The 21,841-nt window shown below is 39.4% G+C and overlaps 1 protein-coding gene and 1 pseudogene across 3 annotated transcripts in view; one reads left to right on the top strand and one right to left on the bottom strand.

The window, feature by feature from the left end:
* PAK1 (p21 (RAC1) activated kinase 1) overlaps positions 1 to 21,841 on the bottom strand; it is a 145,233-nt gene that overhangs the window by 49,432 nt on the left and 73,960 nt on the right. For all 3 annotated transcript variants that reach the window (XM_041730468.1, XM_041730469.1, XM_041730467.1), the window contains 3 exons: positions 20,086 to 20,296; positions 978 to 1,078; positions 305 to 452 (listed from right to left, as the gene is read on the bottom strand). In XM_041730468.1, coding sequence (XP_041586402.1) covers positions 305 to 452; positions 978 to 1,078; positions 20,086 to 20,275 — 439 coding nt within the window. In that variant the 5' untranslated portion in view covers positions 20,276 to 20,296. The remainder of the gene's footprint in view (positions 1 to 304; positions 453 to 977; positions 1,079 to 20,085; positions 20,297 to 21,841) is intronic.
* On the top strand, positions 9,144 to 11,109 carry LOC121476525 (annotated as a pseudogene).

The following is a 21,841-nucleotide window of genomic DNA, read 5'->3' on the forward strand; positions in this document are numbered from 1 at the left end:
CCTGCTTCTTCCTCTGCCTGTGTCTCTGCCTCTCTCTCTCTCTCTCTCTCTGCGTCTTTCATGAATAAATAAACGAAATCTTTAAAAAAAAATGTGCAATTTCAGAGTAAAGACTCTCAAGTTTGATGCAAAAATCCATCATTTGGGCTCTCAAATCCAGAATTTTATTTTAGTTAAAGTATTATCCCCATTCTTTCTAATACTTTCTTCCCTTACCCCATACTAACAGGCATGTGGAGCTTTTTTACCCAGGTGAAAACCCTTTTCTTCCCCCCCTAGACTGCTCTGGATTCAATCCCCATACCTGTAAAGCTCATGTACTTCTGGCTGTTAGAAGTCTTCTTTGAGTTATAAAATTCCAATACATCCAGAACAGCCTGTGGGTTTTTCTTCTGCTCTGACTTTGTGATATTTGATGTCTGAAGCAAGCGAGCCCACTGCTCTGGCATCCCCTATAAGAGAGACATACAATGTTATCAGGAAGGAATAGTCAGAGGAGATCCTGAAGGAAACTCTCATAACCTGCTGGCAGTTAAAGACAGGTTTAGTCATTCTTTCTCTCTATTCCGTCAGAGCTCTAGACAAGCTTTTTTTTTAATACTTCCTACCTCATTGTATTAGTCATTTCTTGAGGTGTTTGCTCTTTCAGTAGCCTATTCCTCCTTTAGAACAGGATCTATGTATGATTTGTTTTTATGTTATCGGTGTCCAGCACAAACCCAACTGCCAAAGAGTCATTTAACAGAGGTCTAGTTAAGGCATGGAGACCCAAAGGCTTCTCTAGTACAATTTTGGAGGTAAAGAATATGTCTCTCTCATGAATATAAGAAGATAGTAACGAGGGTCTCAGGTAAAGACCGGAGTCCGGAATACTAAGGAAAAAAAAAAAGAATCTAAAAAAAAATTTTTTTTTTTAGTGAATCTAGCATAGTCAGAACTCTCAAAGACCAAAGGCCTTTGTGTGACCCAGGACTTACTGTAAACTCCCCTGTGACAGCATCAAAACCAACATGAATTGTGTGCTCAAAATCTGAAGGAAGAGAAATCTCTGGCCGTTCCTTCTCCTTCTTTTTATTTGCTGCAAGAGAAAGAGAGAAAAGAAAATGAAAAACATTATTATATTTCTTGGCTTATTTAACACTTTGTTGAGCTGTGGGCTCCTTTAAAGGCTAAAGGCTGTCTATTTCACATAAGTATTGACAGAACCAAATGCCAGACTTAGATCGAAACAGGTGCTCAAAGCATGATTAAAGAACTTAATTTTTTTGTTGAACTAAAACTAAGGGAGGGAAAGAAAGAATATTTCTCAGATTTTAAAGTCCTGGCTCTACCACTAACAAGCCATTTGACTCCAGGGCAAGTCATTTCCTTTTTCTGAACCCTGGTTTTCCCCATCTATTAAAAGAGAAGGCTCAGGTAAATGGCCTCTAAAGATGCTTCCAACTTTGACATCCTATATTGTATGAGCTCCTGCGGCCTGCATCCTACGGGTTTGACATTTGATTATGGACTGGTTTTAATGTTCTCTAAATTTAGAGAATTTTAGATCTAGATGCTATTTTACCAATAAAAACTACTAATATTTTATCAGATGTTTACCAGACAATGTTTCTAGTTCTTTATATGTATGAATTCACTTTAGCCTCCTGGCAACCCTATCAGATAACTATCCTCCTTATTTTGCAGGTAAAGAAACTGAAGTACGGAGATTAGGTTACTTGCTCAAGATCACGTGGTTAGTAATTGGCAGTATCCAGACACAAACCCAGGCAGTCTGGCCAGAGCCTGAGCTCAAAACCATTAAACTCTACTGCCTTCTCAGGCTAGGAGCTTAAAGGATCATTTAGACCAAATACTTGTAGTCATCCCTCTCCCACTGGGTCTTATATAAAATAGATATTCACTGAGATCCTGCTGACCTAGCAGAAAAAGCTGCAACATTTAAGTAACTGTACCATAAAAGTACCCTTGTTGGGGGTTCAATTATGTTCCCCAAATTCATATGTCCTAACTCCAAGTAGCTCAGAATGTGACCTTATTTGGAAATAGGGTCATTGCAGATTTAAATTATGTTAGGTCATACTGGAGCAGGGTGGATCCCTAATCCAGTTAAGACTGATATCCTTACAAAAATAAGAAATTTGGAGACAGAAACACACAAGAATACCATATGAAGATGAAGAACAATGTCAGAGTAATGCTTTTTCAAGTTTAGAAACACCAAAGATTGCCAGCAAACCACCAGAAGCTAAGGGAGAGGCATGAAACAGATTTTTCTTAACAGCCCTCAGAAGGAAACAACCCTACAGACAACTTGATCTTGGAATTCTAGCCTCCAGAACTGAAACAATAATTTCTGTTGTTTAAGCAGCCTAGTTTGTGGTACTTAGTTATAGAAGGTCTGGTAAATATAACCCTCTTCCAATTAAAAGGAGTTTCAAGGTTTTGGTATCAGGCTACACCTTAGCAGGCATTTGCAAATGCAATCCCACAGGCTTGAATACCTTCCAAGGCTCAGCCAGATAATCTTTCTTCTTAGATAGGAACCTACACAGCCCAGATTTTAAACATCTGTAGAAACCCTCCTTATTTCTCCAGCAAAGGCTCTTCCTCCATCAATTCTAGGGAAGAAGCATAAGGAATACAATCTATGATATTGTAATAGTGCCATATGGTGACAGAGGGCAGCTACACTGCTGAACACAGCATAAACTTGTTGAATCACTATGTTGTACACCTGAAACCAATGTAATGTGTGTCAACTATACTCCAATAAAAACAAATTTTTAAAAAATATATGCTGTGGACTAAAATAGACCCCCAAATCCATAGTTAAGGCCCCAATATTCAAGAAGAGCTGAATTGCATATATATGATCCACTTGTGCTGCCTTTCCAGGTTGACTTGTCTGAGCCTTACTACCAGACTGAATATTCCTACAGGTCAAAAGAAGTATCAGTATACCTTATAGTACTTTATAACAGACTTATATTTCATAATAATTACAATAATCACCTTCATTCGTATCATGCTCTAGTGCTTACAAAACACTCTCACATACATTACTTCATTAGAGCCTCAAAACAACCGTGTGATGAGCAGGGCAGTGGTTATGATGCCTATTTGAGAGAAGAAGAAACAGGAGTTCCAAGAAGTAACCTGCACAAGGTCACAGAGCAAGTTAGAAGCAGATCTGCAACCAGAACTGAGGTTTTCAGACTCCCAGCCCTAATCAAGGCCTTCATACTCTGTTGCTCTGCCTCTTATGGACTACTGCTATTCATGACTATGTGATCACTCCTCTTTCTCCTCATCTCTCTTCCATTGAGTCTCTAGGTTACTAATGATTTCCCCTTCTATACAGTGATCAAATTTATCCACTTCTCCATTTTCATTTCACCACCCTATTTCAGGGCATTGTTTGTCTATGGCCTGGATGATTCTAATAGTAACTTGTCACCTGCATTCTGATCCTCTCCAATGAAGACAGCAGCTAGGGTGATCTGTAGCCTTGCTATTTAAAGCAGCATCAGTACAACTTGGGAGATCATTGGAAATGTAGGATCTCAAGCTCCAACTCAGACCCACTGAATAAGAATCTGAATTTTAATGAGATCCCAAATGATTCACATGCATATATATAAAAGTTTAAGAAGAGAATGAGAAGACAAACCACAAGTAAAAAGAAAATATTTGCAAAAGATATATCTTTTTTTTTAAGATTTTATTTATTTATTTATTCATAGAGACCCAGAGAGAGAGAGAGGCAGAGACACAGGCAGAGGGAGAAGCAGGCTCCATGCAGGGAGCCGGATGTGGGACCCGATCCAGGGTCTCCAGGATCACACCCAGGGCTGCAGGCGGCGCCAAACCGCTGCGCCACTGGGGCTGCCCACAAAAGATGTATCTGATAAAGGACTGCTATCCAAAATATACGGAGAACTCTTAAAACTTAACAATAAGATAATCTGATTAATAAAACAGGCAAAGACCTGAAAAGATAATTCACCAAAGAAGGTAAATAGATGAAAAAAGATGTGCAACAGCATTTGTCATTAGGGAATTGCAAATTAAAATGACAATGAAATACCGCAATATACCTATTTGAATGGCCAAAATTCAAATGCAGACAAGAATACGGAACAGGAATGTTTATTCCTTCCTGGTGGAATGCAAAATGATAGTCACTTTGGAAAACAGGTTGGCAGTTTCTTAAAAAACTAAACACACTCTTACCATACAATCCAGCAATTATACTCTTTGGTATTTACCCAAATGACCTAAAAACATGTTCACATAAAAAAACTGCACACAAATATTTATAGCAGCTTTATTCATAATTGCCAAAACTCAGAAGCAACCAACATATATCTTTCTTTCAGTAGGTGAATAGATAAATAAACTGTGGTACCTCCAGGAAATGGAATATTATTTAGCACTAAAGAGAAATGAGCTATTAAGCCATGAGAAGATAATGAAGAATCTTAAATACATATTACTAGGAAAATAAACCAATCTGAAAAGACTTAGTCCAATATGATTCCAACTATATGATATTCTAGAAAAGGCAAAATTATGTAAATAGGGATCCGTGGTTGTCAGAGGTTAGGAGGGAGGGAGAGAGGGATGAGCAGAGCACAGAGGAATTTTAGGGCAGTGAAACTACTCTGTATGACTATAATTGTGGATATATATACTCATACATTTGTCCAAACCCACTGAGTATACAAACACCAAGAATGAACCCTAATGTAAAATACAGACATAAAATGAATATGATGTGTTGATGTAGGTTCATCAGTTGTAACACATGTATCCACCCTGGTACAAGATGTTAATAGTGGGAAAAGTTGTACACACGTGGGGGCAGTTGGTACCAATGTACCTTCCACTCAATTTTGCTGTGAACCTAAAACTGCTACTTTCTTTTAAATTTTCAGAAGCTGTGCTCTACAAACTTGTACCCTCTTCTTAACCTCCTGCTACTAACATTTCATATACTCTATACCAACTACACTGAACCAGTTATGTCACCAAACATAATGGGCTCTTTTATACCTCTTCACATTTTCTCAAGCTACACCCTTTGCTTATGAATCCTGCCTTTTGTCTTTTCCTTTCCCTTGCTACCTCAGCCTTTTATTTACCCTTTTCAGGTCTCGTTTAAAGGTTATCTCTTCTCTGAAGCTCTCCCTGATCTCCAGGTTGGATAGTCCTTCACCTCGCCTCTGTTCTCACAGCACCATTTTAGTAATTGCCTATTTTAAGGGTTTATCTTCCAACCAGACTGAGTCCCAAGTACAGGGGCCATGTCTAACTCATCATGGATCCCCAACAGCTAGCACAAACCTGGCATAAAACAGATGCTCAGACAGTGAGTGAAGAAAGGAATAGATGGTCAAATACCTAACTCAATCTGGCAAGGGCCTAAGGAATCTGTTAAAGACAGGTTAAAAATTCCCTCCAGGACAAGAATAAATGTTTCATTTTTATGAGGTCTAACCTAACTTTCACAATCTTTGTTACCCAGCCACCTGGGTTAGCCACCACTGTTACTCAGTCCTGTATGAAAACCCTAGCCTGTGGGAGCTCAATACACTGGTCAAAAGAAAATCTGAAGTCCTAATGCCTCCACAGACCAAGGATAATCCTGATGAAAGGCAGCAAAATGGGGGATGGAGGGTGGGAGAGGAGGAAGAAGGAACAAGGTCTACAGTCCAGGCCAGTTTTGCCCCTCTTATACCATTCAGTCCAGGTTCTCAGTTTTCTCATTTGAACAATGGACAACAGACTAGATTTTAAGGACCCTTCCAGGTCCTATAGTCCATGAGTCTATGAAAATAGGAAGATGAAGACTCTCAAGGCTCTGTAGCTACTTACTGACATGGCACCCACAGTTTTTAATAGATATTCCATTCACATCAACTCATATAATCACCACCATCCTGAGAAGCAATTTTTACTTGTAGATTAGGAAACTGAAGCACAGACTTGCCTACAGTTATAGAAATGACTGAAATTCAAAAGGTATGGCTTCAAAGTGGAAGCCCATTACATTCTGTTTTTTCTGTTTTACCTTCCATAAAGACTTTCAGGTTAAGTCAAGAAAACATACTTTGGTAAAATAATGAAAGGAAATAACATTAAATAAGAACTTATCATGTGTAAGATACCATAACACACATTATTTTCCTTAATTCTTAAAATCCTATGAGATAGATTATTACTGCTACCATTTTACAGATGAGGAAACTAAAAAAACAAACAAAAGCCCTAAAACCATTAAATAATTTGTTTAAGCTCACACAGTGAGTAAGAAGTGAGATTTGAACCCAGGTCTGATTCCAAAGTTTCTTTCCTTAGTGTCTTATGAGAACTATTTGCCTACATGCCAAATGCTAGGGTTTAAGATACTTACGCACTTGGCAATTTCCCTTCCAGAAGCAGCTGCTTTTAGAAAAGGAAGGCCAAGAGTTTACCAGGGCCCAAATTAAGCAGTCATTTATGACATAAGTCCATCTGTCTTACTCATAGCTAGAATGCATGGAACACAGTGCAGGACTTTGGAATTACTTACTATTCCTAAATTTCCTCTGATCTAGTTACTTAAAAGATTGTAGGAAAGAGCAATTATGTTTTTATGTTTTATTTAGATTTTTGCTTTAAACTTTATTTAGATTTTTTATACTTTAAAACTTTGTATATATTATTTCTAATTTATGTTATTACAATATAATATGCTGTCATAGCCATGGAATGTCAATACAAAAGAAACTCCAGTAATGGAGACACAGAAAAAGAGTGGCTCAGAGGATGGGTAGTCCAGAGAAAAGAGCATCAAGGAAATGAAATTATTTAATGAACATGAACATACAGGGTCATGCTGAAAGTGGCTTCCACAGGTTACTCTTTGCCCCTTAACCTTTGCATGTATCTCCCATATTCCCACCTCTAAGTTTTTGCTCACTTTTCCTTCTCCTTGCTTTGGGATGCTCTAATCCGATCTCCCTGTTAAACTCTCAGTCATCTTTTGAAGACTGGCCTAAGCCTCACTTTTCCAGACCTTTCCTGCCCTTGTTAATTCCCAAGACACTGAGTCTGCCACAACACCATGCATTTAGTCATTTCCTGTCTTGTAGGATTCCTTGCTATTTTAAAGACTTACCTCTCTACTTAAAATGTAAGCTTCTTGAGGACCATAATCATGGCTTGTAATTATGATCATTACACTTCTGAATCTTCCATTGAAGACCCAACACAGAATTGGTTATTCAAGAACGCCCCCAAAATATTAGGAATTAACTTTAAAGACTATTATTCTACCACTGAAGAAAGAGACCCTCAAAAGTAAATTGACTCCACCTGCATCACAAAGCACAAAGTAAGACTCAGTTCACCCCGATCAAGACTTTTATCTTTTGTCATAACTTCTGGTCCCTACTGACTGATTTGATTGGAAGCAACTACTGACAGAAATAACTGCTTAACATAGACCAGAACTGGACTATAAAAAAAGGAAGGGCTTGAGTGAAGTGAGAGAGGAGGGAAGTACAGAGGTTAAAAAAAAAAACTCTAGCTGGCAGGATTTATCCTAAGTTCTGTGCCATTTAGGCTGAGAATTCACTGGCTGGGGACCACCAGCCGGAAACAGGGTGCCTGAGGCAGGAAAGCAGGACAGAACTGGAGGAGTCATGCAGTAACAGAGCCACATGGCACTCCATAAACCCCTTCCTGGAAGTAGCAATCACCTCCCTCACTTATATAGCCCTTCACAAAGCCTCTTCACAGTCACTGCCTCACTGGCTCCTTACAACAACTCTAAGAACCAGACAGTATGGATTATCCCCATTTCACAGCAGAGAAGACTGAAGTTAGAAAATTAAAAGAAATCTGTCCTGGACCAGAAGTCAGAGGAAGATAAATCCAATATTGTCTTTGCCATTAATTCACTTTATGATACTAAAAAAGTCACTTTCTTCTTCTGAGTTCAAGTCTTCAATCTGTAACATAGGTCACTGATCCATATTCAGGTACAGATAAAGGTAGGTAAAAAAAAAAAAAAATCACCTTTCTGGAAAAGATAATACCCAAAAGAACTCATGAAAGATAAACAAGAGTTGGTCAGGCAGAGGTGGAGAAGGGCATTCCAGAGGGCAAACAGACTTAAACAGACTAAACAAAGGCCCAGAAAACAGTGCTTTGTCCCAGCTTTCCAACTTCTCGTAAGTCAATCAAATTTAACAAACCCTTATTAGAAATGTACTCCAAGCTTGGGACTAAGAGGAGATACAATGGAGAAAATAAGGCAAATTCAGGATACTGTTAGGCCCATATCCCAAGGCCACAAACATCAGGCTGCCTGGGACAACTGCTGCTAGCAAATTTTTTTATGGTGACTAGCAAGTATGAGTCTAAAGGAATCTGATGAAAACCTATGTCCACACAAAAACTTGTAAGTGAATGTTCATAGCATCATAGCAATATTATTCAAAACAGTCAAAAATCAGAAACCCAAATGTCCCTCAACTGATGAGCAGATAAACAAAATGTACATCAATACAACAAAATGCTACTCAGCTGTAAAAAGAAATGAAGTCTTGATCCATGCTACAACATGGATGAACCTTAAAAGCATTATGCTGAATGAAAGAAGCTAGTCACAAAAGGCTACATATTATATGATTTAATTTATATTAAATGTCCACAAAAGTCAAATCCATAGATAGAAAGTAGATCAGTGGTTGCCAGGGGCTTGGGGAAGAAGGAAATATAGTGAAGTACAGAGTTTCTTTTTAGGGTGGTGATAATGCACTGGAATTAGAGCATTGTGATGGTTGTACAATCTTTTGACTGTACTAAAAACCACTGAACCGTATACTTTGACATGGTAAACTGCATGTGAATTAGATCTCAATTTTTTTAAACAAATTAAATGTAACTTATTATATTAAAATAAAGAAGGCTATATATAACTCAATGCAGAAAAAAAATTTTGCTGATGGCAGGTGGGCAGATGAGGAGGCCTCAGCTGGGGACCAGATTGCTGTGGCTCAGGCAGTGTCTCCCTATGGCAGTCTGGTCCCACTCAACCTCACATGTTCTCCAAGGCTACAGGATGAGCCAGTGACTTGGCTGTCCCAGGTATGGTAGACCCAGCAGTGAACATCATCAGCTCAGCAGCCAAGAGTGTGCTGCTCAAGTGAGGCCTATGTGGAAGCCAAGAAAGAGGACTTAGCTGAGTGGCTCTACCGGCGTGGGTCTGCCCACTGGTGGTGATGTCTTCCTAATGCAGCTGACCCCGGGCACCACCTTGTGTCAACATGCAATGCTGTCACTGAGGCCTTTGCTGCCACTGGCCTGTCACTTTGGTCCCTGCCCGCCCAGCCCACAGTGTGGCCTTCCACATACACAGTGTATTCCCAGCTCTTTCATGGCCATTTTCATCAGCTGGTACCAAACAAAGCTGGGTGTCCCTGAAGTGTTTGAGACTGACAACCTGATGCTATGAAAAAATGAGAAAAGTGGTGCTGTGACTGGTGGAGGCAGCACGGCATGGTGTCTGCTTCCACTTGCTCGGCTTTCTCACCTTGTACAATTTGAACAAGAGATTAAGTGGGAGCTACATGCCGCACCCCCAGCCCCCAACGCACCCATGAGTAAGGAGGATACCACCCAAAACTGCCATTGCAGCAGGGTTTCCCGCCCATGGCCCTGCATGACACCAGCAACCTGTGCAACCTTGACAAGCTGGTGAGAGAGATCTTGGGCTACTGCACCTGCCCAGACCAGTATCCCATGATCAAAGTCTCAGAGGGGAAATACCCCATGGAGACTCTAATCTCCTCACCTTTGTGCGGGTGCTGAGGAGCCATGTGAGGGTGTACATGGGTGGCGACTGGGATACTCCGGAGCACTTCTGGGTAAGCATGACCCTTGCTGCTCTTTCTTGGCCCACCACCCACCCCCACCCAGGGCTCGTATCTTCTTCCCACAGAAGGTGTCGCCCACCCTCAGCCCTTGCACTGGCAGACCAGCCCCTGGGGGTGAGCGGTGGAGCTCCCCACCAGAGGTGACACAGCTCAAAGGCAGGATAAGAGACCTCCCTAAGGGCCTGGGACCAGCTGCACCCCCATCCTCATTCCTGCCCCTCGTCTGAGGACAGCACCTCCTTAGCCTCCTCAGGCCAGAGCAGCCCCAGTGGTGTCAGCAGTGAACTAGGGAGCAGCCTGGCTGGCGGCTGACCACAGGTATCCGGCATCCCCAGGACAGCCCTCAGCCCCATACCTGGCATGAGACCTGCCTGAGACCATCTGGATCAGGGGTGGCCCCATGGAGCCCCAGGAGGCAGGGGAGCCCAAATGTTGGCCCTTAGCCCTGCTGGGCCAGGCTGGGCCAGGAGCCAGAGCTGTGAGGAGCAGCCGTGCTGCTGGTGCGCAGCGATCAAGATGGGCAGCACTTGTGGGTGCCCTGGGTCAGGGTCAGTGGGGGGTCAGTGAGGGCTCAGGCAGGAGCAGCCCCCAGACTCCCTGGGCTCACAGCCCTGCAGCCCTCTGGCCTCTCCACATCTCCAGCCTGTCCAGAGTTGGGAACCACACCAACTAGTATCTTCTATACCACCCTGCAGCTTGACCTGAAGCAGGAGCAGCAATTGTTCCAATGCTTGGAAGAGGAGTTCCTGGCCAATGCCCAAGCCCTTGAGGCACTGTTGGCAGGACCCCTACTGGATCAGCTTCTGACCCAGCTCCTGACTCAGTGTACTATTCCTCCAGCTCCTCCTCTTCATTCTTCGGTGTCCTGGGTGGCAAGTGTGGGCAACCTGGGGACTGTGGCTGGATGGGCTGCCCAGGCCCCAAGCCTAGCCCTGTCCAGCTCTTCCAATGAAGGCAGCCCCTGCCCTGGTGTGAGGGGTCCATCAGATGCACCTGGGAGCCCCCCAGCTGGCCTGGAGCTCCTAATGACCTGGGCACAGGGCCAGATGGACACAGCCAAACCAAAAACTCTCATGCATCCCCATGCCACTGGGCCCTCACTGAATCCACAGAGCCTGGATCCTGGCTTGCTCTGCACTCAGTGAGCCCAAGGGCAGAGTGAGATTCCTGGATGTGGTGAACCAGCCCAGCTGCCCTCAGGCCTCCATTCCTTCTTTTCTTTTTCCTCTGTGGTCTTAACACCTCTGCATCAGGGAGCGCCCCCACCTCTGCCTCTCGTGTACCAGACCTCATGGGACCAGACCCCTTGGAACCACATGGCACAATGGGACCTCTGTACATTCCAGTTGGGTGATGAGCGTTCCTGTTTAATTACTAATATTATTGAATGCCTTAGAGGAGGCCAATGAGGACCCTCTCAGGTTTTGTGGCCCTGCAGAGCCTGATAGTAACATATTTTTCTAGCCAAAAGAACACTAGAAAAAAGCATTTGCTAAAATTTTATATCCAATTGGGACATCTGGGTGGCTCAGGGGTTGAGCATCTGCCTTTGGCTCAGGGCGTGACCCTGGAGTCCCAGGATGGAGTCCCACACTGGGGTTCCTGCATGGAGCCTGCTTCTCCCTCTGCCTAAGTCTCTGCTCCTCTCTGTGTCTCTCATTAATAAATAAATAAAATCTTTAAAAAATAATTTTATATTCAATTGTGATTAAAACCTCTTAGCAAACTAGGATTACCAGGGAATTGACTTAATCTAATAAAAGCTAATTACCAAAAACACTAGAACCAACATCATACTTAATGGTAAAATATTGACAGTTTTTCCTCTGAGATTACAAATAAGATAAGGATATTACATCTATTTGTTGTAATCCTGAAGGTATTAGCCAATGAAACTAGGAAAGAAGCAGCAGCAGCATAGGGAGAAGAATTAGAAAGGAAGAAACAAAACTATCACAATTTACATATAATAGGATTGTGTATACAAACAGAAAAAATTCAAATAGGGAAAAAATCTTCATAACTTAGAACTGGTACAGACTCCAAAACAGAACAGAAAGCACTGGAAAGGAAATAATAAATTAACTCTATTAAATTCTATCAATGACATCATGTCATGCATCTATCAAAGATACCACTAAGTGCATAAATGAAGATATTTGTAATATATATAACTGGCAAAAGGCTTATATCTAGATATCTAAAAATCAATAAAAAAAATTCTTATATGGACAAAAGACTTGACCAGGCGCTTCACAAAAAGTATACCCAAATGGCCAATTAATATGAAAAGCTGCTCAACCTCGTTAAAGACTGACAATCCTAAGCAGTGACAAAAAGTGATGCAAGCACAACTCTTATGCACTGCTGGTGGAAATATGAACTGAACAGCTATATGTCTGAACTTTGTTTCTGTTTTTGTTTTTTTTTTAAGATCTTATTTATTCATGAGAGACACAGAGAGAGAGAGAGGCAGAAACACAGGCAGAGGGAGAAGCAGGCTACATGCAGGGAGCCTGATGTGGGACTCGATCCTGGGTCTCCAGGATCACGCCCTGGGCGGAAGGTGGCGCTAAACCGCTGAGCCATCCAGGCTGCCCTGAACTTTGAATTTTTGGTATTATCCATCAAAGTTTAACACAAGTACCTGCATGATCCAGCAATTTCACTATGTATATATACCTAACAGAAACGTGTAAACAAATGTATAAAGACTTGCACAAGAATGGTCAGAGAACACTACTTGTAATAGTCTACCGCTGAAACCAACCTTATGTTCATCAATAAAATATTTCTATAAGAGAATATCACATAGCAATGAAAATGAACTAAGCTATATGTAAAAACAGATAAATCTTATAAATGATGTTAATCAAATGAAGGCAAAGAAAATATGTGCTGTAGGATTCTACATACAGCAAGTTATAAAGAAAGACAAACTCATATAAGGAGAGAGCTGCTAGTGCCTGGAATGGAAAACGCAGGGAATTTCTATGAGGCTGGCTATATCCTTTCTTTTTGTCATGTTAGTGGCCACATAGGTGCAGTCAATGTATCACTGAACTGTACACTTCTGCAATGTGCATTTTTCTATATAAAGGTGTAAAAGTGCAGTGGAGGAACCTACAAGAACTCTGGTTCATGAGCCACATATGACCCTACAGAGTATTTAGTCCAATTTTTTCATTTTAAAAATGAGAAAGCCCAGAAAAATTCAGAGAGTTGTCCAAGGCCACACAACAAATACATGAGAGCACTGCAATAGGAACCAAACACCAAACAGAATATTTTATAAATTACTTCCTTAGAAAATCTTGAACACATAGTTTGCTGCCAAGCCCAACTCCTAATATCATCTGTACATCAATGCTTCCAACCATGTCGACAACAATTATGTAAGTGAATCAGAGAACAGAGGACAAGAAAGAAAAGGGGAAAAAAGGGAAAAGGGAGAGGATTAGAGTAAGAATGAAATGAAGAGTATCTAAGAGATTTGTAATTTTAAGAGGCTTACCTTTTTGGTCTCAGTTTCAAATATATTTGTTCTAGAAATCCAGGCCCATATCCAGAGCTTAGAATTCTCCTTCTGACAGCTATTACAGAGAACTCTTGGGAACTTCTTGGGAAACCTGTTCTTGGGTCTGCTTAGTCTCAGTGCACAAAATAACTTAATCTGGTCTTCCCATTAGCCCTATCTAAACCAATAGGAAATACAACCTAATATGCAGGAAGAGATTGTCTACCCCAGAACCATTCTTTAATTCTATCTTGGAGGAACCCTGTCAAGGGCTATTTTTAAATCTTTTAACAGCTCTTAAATGTTAATCATAAATTTCAAAAGAAAAAATAAATAAATTTCAAAAGAAAACCATGACTGCAAGCAATAATAGCCACCAAAATCACTACCAATTCTTAACAAGGCTGCAGTTTGCATAACATTTTTCACATCTTTAGTCTTATAATCCTTTCAGCAATTCTATGAGATAAATATTTTTGTGTGCCTGTACTACAGATAAGAGAACTGAAGCCAAGAAAGGTAAAGCAACTTACCAAAGGTTACAAAGTCAGGGATGGGCAATGGTGATAACTTCAAGGGCTTGAACTCCAACATGGCTTCTTTTGTATGTATTGTGCCTTCCCCATATTGCAAACTATGTGAATATGCCAGTGACTGATAGAAGTCATTAAATGCAAATTTGTTTTAAAGTAGGTTAAAAGAAATAACCATATCAGTTCCATTAAATGTATCAGCCTATGTCTTGGATGGGAGCCCTCAAACACTATATGGTGTCTGAGGACTTAGAAGAATGAAAGGACACAGACCAGAAGTCAAGAGACAACGATTCAAATTCAGACTCCATGCACTACAACTATGCAGCAGGTAACCTTGGGCAAGTTGTTGATTGGTTAAGCCTAAGTATTAGTATTGTACAGTGGAATCAGAGCTTCAGTCCCAACTCAGCCATTCCCTAACTAGATGACCTTGAGAAAGTTACTTAATCACTGTGAACCTCAGTTTACAGTCTACTAAGTGAAATATGTATCTACCTGAAAGGCTGGTATATTTCACAAACATCAAAGTTCCTAATATTCTGTGTGGTAGTTAATGGGCATTCAATAAATAGTAACTGGGTTATTGTTGTTACTATTTTATGGTTATTATTATATAATTACTATTTGTTATTACTACTAGTATTCTTTATTATTGTTATTATTAATTTGAAGATCAACTAAAGTAAGGAAAATGTACATGTTTTATAAGCTAAAGAGCTTTACAAACATGAGTTATCATTAATATAAGAAAGTTTCAGAGTAAGATTTCCTAACTACTAAGACAGAGAAACTGTGGCTGAGAAGAAAGAAAGAATCATTCTGATGTCATGTAACTAGGGATCACAAGCTTGAAGAAACAAAGTGGAAAAAGAAGCCTACAACCTCACCCATCCTAACTTTAACCCTATCTTCAGCCTAGTCCATCTGGCTTTCTGATAGCATGGGAAATGAGGCCGACATTGCCAAATCCTATGGTGTAGTACAGCCATCCAGGTTTCAGCACAAATCGTTGGCTTACTTATTTTTTTAAAAGATTTATTTTTAAGACGCACTTCTCATTGGTTCAGCTGAGCTAATCTGAGCTCAAGGCAGTAAAACACTCCAAACTTGGGAGAGAAAAAACACTGACGTAGTCCAGTTTTAAAATTAACTTTGCTAAACTCTTCCCAAGCCTGGAGAATTCCACTTTGGTTGTGAAAATTCAGCCAGAAGAAGATTCCAAACTAAATGCTGCAGGACTTATTAGAATAAACCAAAGGCTCCAGATCCTAACCACAGGTACCAGGCTTTCCCACATAGAATTCTGTAACCCAGCGCCACATATTACAAGCCTTCAACTACAGCTTCTTCCAATTATTTATGCATTCCCTCAGGCACACACTGAAGCTGTGCTGGAGGTCAGCATTAGGTAATGCCCACAGACATTCTAGCCATTGCCAGCTCAAATCTCAACCACTACTGCAGGCCACAAAGACTCTTCTTTCTCGTTTCCCAAATCTCTTTAGAGACCTAAAAGTGCTCCCTTGGTAATTTTGGCTCCAAAAGTCTGGGTAGGACCTAGGCATCTGTTATTTTTTAAGAGCACCATGAGTGAGTCAGATGTGTAATCTGTGTTGAGAACTAACAGAGACAGTAGGTTATACTGTAACAGATACTTTAGAAAGACTTAGTTCCACACTCATCCCTGCCACTTTCCAGTTGTGCGATCTCAAGCAATTTAATTTTCTCTAAACCTCAGCCTCCTGAACTGAAAATGACTTGTGGGCATCAGATTAAAACAAGAAGTGAGTTAAAAAATAAAACAAAACAAAAAAACACTCATATTTATATAGTGTTTTACAGTTTAGAAAATGGTTTTATATCCACTATGTCAAATGGCAAAAAGTCTACTAATGATAGAAGTGACAGGAATTACAATTCTTCCCACTTTACAGAGGAGTATACTGAGGTTAAAATAAATTGGTAAGAGGAAAAGATCACAGAATAAACGTCAGAGATAGGACTCAATCTTGGGTCTCTAAGTCCAGATCTAGACCATTTCTGGGCTAAATACTTTTAGTATGGGCATACCACTTCAAAAAACTGCCAACACTGCTTTGTAGTGCTAGGACTAAGTGAGGCACAAAGCAAAGGTCAATGAATGCTTATTGGTTGAAAGATAGTATCAACAAAGCATAAAATTAAGCTGAACAAAGGCTTCAAACAAAAGGGGTAAAAAACACTTCACTTATTTCATGTTGATGTATACATTAATTACAGACATCTTAAAGCAAAAAAGGTGACACCCACATGCTCAGGGCATGCACAGAAAAACTATAAGGGACGAAAGAGAGGGTAGTAGATTATTTCACAAGAACTTCTTAAAACTCTATGCTTTCTACATCTATGCTTTGAATTCACAGAGAAACTGCTTTGATCTTGAGCTATGTGATTTATTTTCAGAACAGATCTGGCCTAGGATCACTCAGTGAGAGTGTCCAAGAAAAATGTCTGGGTTTACGGCTTTATCGCTAAAGTACTTTACAATGGCCTAGTTTCTTTCACCTACATATACAACCCAATCTGACTTCATCTTCATAATCTCATTTGTATTATTAATACAGGATTTCAAAACTATAAGAGACCTTAGAGTCTACTGGTTTGACTCTAGTTTTTTGGTTGAAGGCACTTTAGTCTACAGAGAATTAGCTGACCCAAATCGGACAGCCAATTTATGATAGAACTTAAGACTACAACTCAGATATTCAGAACCCCACCCTCCCATTCAGTACATAAGATCATTCCTTTAGTTCTCAATGATGTCTACAGGTTATGCTTCCATCTGCTATTTTAGACAGGAATTTTCTTTTTAAAAAAAAAAAAAAAAAAAGAGTTTTACTGGGGCACCTGGGTAGCTCAGTGGTTGAGTGTCTGCTTTTTGGCTCTGGGTGTGATCCCAGGGTCCTGGAATCAGGTCCCACATCAGGCTCCCCGCAGGAATCTGCTTCTCCCTCTGCCTATGTCTCTGCCTCTCTCTGTGTGCGTTTCTCATGAATAAATAAATAAAATCTTAAAAAAAATTTTTTTAGTTATAAATATATAAAAAGAGTTTTACTGAGATATAATACACATACCATACAATTCATCCATGTAGTGCACAGTTCAGTGATTTTTTTTTTTGTATATTCATAGAGCTGGGCAACCATCCCCACAACCAATTTTAGAACATTTTCATCACCCCCAAAAGAAACTCCACATTTCCTAATCCTATCCACCTCCCCCCACAGCCCTGGGTAACCATTCATCTGTTTTTTGCCTATGGATTTGCCTGGATACTTCATATAAATGGACTCATATAAAATATGTGGTCCTTTGTGACTGGTTTCTTTCACTAACACAATGTTTTCAAGGTTCACTCTTGTTGTAGCATGGATCAGAACATCATTTCTTTTTACTACCAAAGAATATTTCTTTATATTGGTATGCCACATTTTATTTATCCATTCACCAGTTGATGGATATTTGGATAATTTCTACTTTTTGGCTATTACAAATAATGCTGCTATAAACATTCCTGTGCAAGTACTGTGGACATGTTTCCATTTCTAGGTCATAAGGTAGCTCTGTGTTTAATTTTTCAAGAAACTGCCAGGCTTTTCTAAGTGGTTATATCATTTTACAATCCCCCCAGCAATCTCCACATTCTTGTCAACATTTGTTACTATCTTTTTATTACAGCCATCCTACTGGGTATGAAGTGACATCTCACTATGCTTTTGATTTGCAGTTCCCTGACAACTAATGATTTTGAGCATCTTTTCACATGCTTATTAGCCATCTGTATATCTTCTTTGGAGAATGTCTATTTGAATCTTTTACCCATTTTTTAATTGAGTTGTCTTTTTATTATTGAGTTGTAATAGCTATTTATATATTTATGATACAAGTTCCTTAACAGATATAGGATTTACGAAAATTTTCTCCCATTCTGTAGGTTATCTTTTTACTTTCTTGATGGTGTCCTTTGAAGCACAGAGTTTTAAATTTTGATGGTGTCTACAAAGCAGGAATCTTACTACCTTCCTAGTTAGTTGCAAGAACAATTCCAACTTTTTAATTTTTTTTTCAACTTTTTAATTTTAAAAGACCTCTTTACTACATGTAGAAACTTGGGCAAAGACCTACATATAGAGATCAACAATTATGGCTGATAAAGCACAATGTTAAAAATAAGCACACACCTAAACTTAGGGATAAACAAAGTAGCTTTACATGTGGGAGAAGATTCTAGGGCAGGGTAACACCACCTAATCATAGCCCCTGCATCTAGAAAGTTGGCAGCTACTATATAAATGAATTAGCAAAAAAAAAAAAAAAGAATTAGCTAAAAAATGAAAACTAGGCAACTTACCCATATCTCTTCTGACTAGACCCCAAAAGAGCTCACACTGAAGGTGGAATAGGGGAGATGGTAAACACACAAAGATACAAGCCCAAAATAATCAAAATTCTCAATATTCTCATTTCAGCTATTCCAACAATCATTTCCTGTATGTAATATCATTGCCTATTAGACATCTCTATGTGAAGACCTCTCAAATGCAGTGTCTAAAACTATCTTTTTACCTCAAATACAATGTGTTTAAAGTCACCATCTTTCCTGTTTTCCAACTACCAACCCTCCTGACTTATTCTCTTCCTGTGTTCCTTATTTGGTTCATGATACCATCATCTACCATCTTCTACTGATCCATAACTATGCAGTCATATTTTTCTGTAATATAAGATAGTTCCTGCAATTCACCATTGTGCTTATTATATTTGGCCTACTATTTCAAAATCCCAATTCTGATTTTATCATATAGTCTACTAGCTATTCCTCCCAGCTTCAATAAAGAAATAAAGTGTACTAATATGCAAGTACCTTCTGTGTGGAAGGTATTTAATTAGGAAATTTGCATTTAATTTTCATACAACAACCTTGTGAAATATTATCCCAATTTTAGAGAAATGAAAACCCCAATCTTTCCTAGAGACAGGAAACTAAAAGTCAAGGGAGTTAACTGGTATACCTAAGGTCAGAGAGCTGGTGAGTGATGAATCCAGGACTGAACCAGATCCATCTAAATCAGAAGCTCAAGGTAACTATTTATAAACAGAAAACCAACTTCATCAACACAGCGCCAGAAAAGGTCCTGCAAGCATGACTGAGAATTTCACCTCATATCAAGAACCACTTAAACAAATATTTAAGAAGTTGGGCAGCCTGGGTGGCTCAGTGGTTTAGCGCCGTCTTCAGCCCAGGATGTGATCCTGGAGACCCAGGATCGAGTCCCACGTTGGGCTCCCTGCATGGAGCCTGCTTCTCCCTCTGCCTGTGTCTCTGCCTCTCTCTCTCTCTCTCTCTCTCTCTTTCTATCTCTCATGAATAAATATAAAAATATAAATATAAATATATTTAGGAAGTCAAACAAAAGTCATCTATCAATGTGGACACCCAAACCTCTATTTCACTATCATTTCCATAAGATTTCAGCTACTTGATCAGATACACTGTTAAAATCCTGATTATCCTCCTAGAAGTTTTATCAATAAAAAAGAAAATGAGCCCACCCAGAACAACCTATTCTTAGTAAACTCATGCTTAGTCCTGCTTCCTTTTCCCAGTGATTACCTGCCCTTCTTACTGATACTTCATCTCCAAATCTAGATGTGAGATGAGGACGTATGAATAAAGAAGAGGCAATCAAGAATCCAGAAAGAAGACATTCCAAAAATGAAACTAGTTTGGAAGAAAAAAATTTCCAAATAAAGACATTTCAGTATTTCTTATATTTTGTGAGTTCATAAAAGCTTTATAATTTATAAAGTAAGTAAATATATGGCTTCAGACTGTCCAAACTCTGGCAACATCATAATTATTTTCTTAGAATTCTGCTCAGAAATTGTTCCTAAAAATAAGTCTATTTCCTATTTGATTTGACCTTAGGAAAGAAAGGGAAGTATTTAAGGAGGATAAAGGTATTAAAGGAAAATTAAGTCAAGGAAAGGATAGATCTTTCATCTAAGCTACAAAAAAATCTTTTAAGTATACAAATGGTGAGAAAGAAATGAAATACTGTACTTTTATCTCCAGGTAGGATGGATCGGTAAAATCGGTCCTTCTTTTTCTTCTCCTCTGGGTTTGGAGGCAGAGGTTTGGAACCGTGGTTTAGGGTTCCGGCATCTTTGCTGCCAGCTCCAATCATAGTGCTGGTATTTCTCATTGGAGGGGCTGGGGGTTTGTCTTGAATGTCTAGGCCGTTATTTGACATTGTCACCACCACCAGCAGATACTGGAATCAGAGAGAACATAAATCTTATTATTTTTGTGCAAAAGGATACACATGAAAAATTTTAAAGAATCCAAGTTATACAACTCACCCTCAAAGGCCCAGCCCAAACCCTTCCACTGCACACTGTAACTATTGCTGTCTTATTCAGTCAACAATACTCAAAGATTTAATACCTACTTTGTGTCAAGCACTGCTGAAAATTCATAAGGGTCTTGTTATTCTCTACCTAAGGCACTGGAGAGCACAGAAAACCACCATGACGTAATTTTAATGGGAGAAATTTGGCTTAGCTAAATAAGTTTGAATCCCACTGCCACTGACTAGCTTTAGAGAAATTCCTTAACCACTTGGGTTCCATTTATTCGTTCGTTAAATAAAACTGCTTAACAGCATTCCACATGGTGACCCTTTGCCAACCTCTAATTTTGTAGCCTTAGGAAAATCATTTTCCTTCTCTAGAATGGACTGTATCACTATATCAAGAGTCAGTAAAGCTGACAGTTTTAATAGTTTTATTGGAACACAGCCATTCATTTACATATTGTTCATGGCATCTTTCACATTCCAATGACGGAATTGAGTAGCTGCAACAGGGACTATATGTCTGCAAACCTAAAATATTTATCTTGTCCTATACAGGAAAAATTCACTAACCCTTGGCCTATATCATTTCTCCAGTATCCTCTTCCTCTAATATTTGACCTTGTTCTAAATACATGATGGTCAATGCAGTAACCATCCTGTCATATATGGTGTTGAATTTACTGGCAATCTCCAATGCTTCTGGTAAAGAGAAGGAATAAAATCTTTTTAAAAAGGAAAAAATTCATATAACAAGGTACCAATAATTTTAATGAAAACAGATGTTATTACTTTAAATAAGTAAATGTCCTTGACAAATTGGCAGGCATGTATGTATACAGGATTAATAAAGTCTTATTCTTCCAGGTTACAGTGGAAACATCTTTAGCCATGAATACTTAGAATATAAGCTCCTTGGAGTAAACAAAATAGTGCTTTAGAGACTAAAGTTTCTAATTAAAAACAAAAACATAAACCAATATAATAATCACCAAGAGCTTTTTAGAAATACAGATGCAGTTTTGACCTCCATAAATTTTGATTTAATGTAACTGGGTTATGGCCAAAATTCTGTAATTTTAAAAATTAGTGACCCCAATGCCAACCAGATTTGAATGCCACTGCTTTAGATGTCAATTACTTAAATGCCATGAATATATGAATCTTTTTTACATTTTCTAATAATTGCAGAACTAAATGGCCCTTGTATCCACTTTTTCCATCAATTCTTTCTCCACATGCCATCAGTGATCTAAAACGCAGTACTCTTCCGCTTTAATATCCTATCCATCACTGACATCCCAGAACAAAAGCTCAAGTTCCTTACTAACTTAGCCACCACACTGGGACACAGCCTACCTTCAAACTATACCTTGGAAATATCTGTTCTCCTGACCTATTAAGTAGTCTCTCACCCTCCACCCAATCCCCCCAGTGCCTCATGTCAAAGTTCTCTCCCTCCTC

The sequence above is a fragment of the Vulpes lagopus genome, chromosome 15 (assembly GCF_018345385.1).
Source record: "Vulpes lagopus strain Blue_001 chromosome 15, ASM1834538v1, whole genome shotgun sequence".
Lineage (NCBI taxonomy): Eukaryota > Metazoa > Chordata > Mammalia > Carnivora > Canidae > Vulpes > Vulpes lagopus.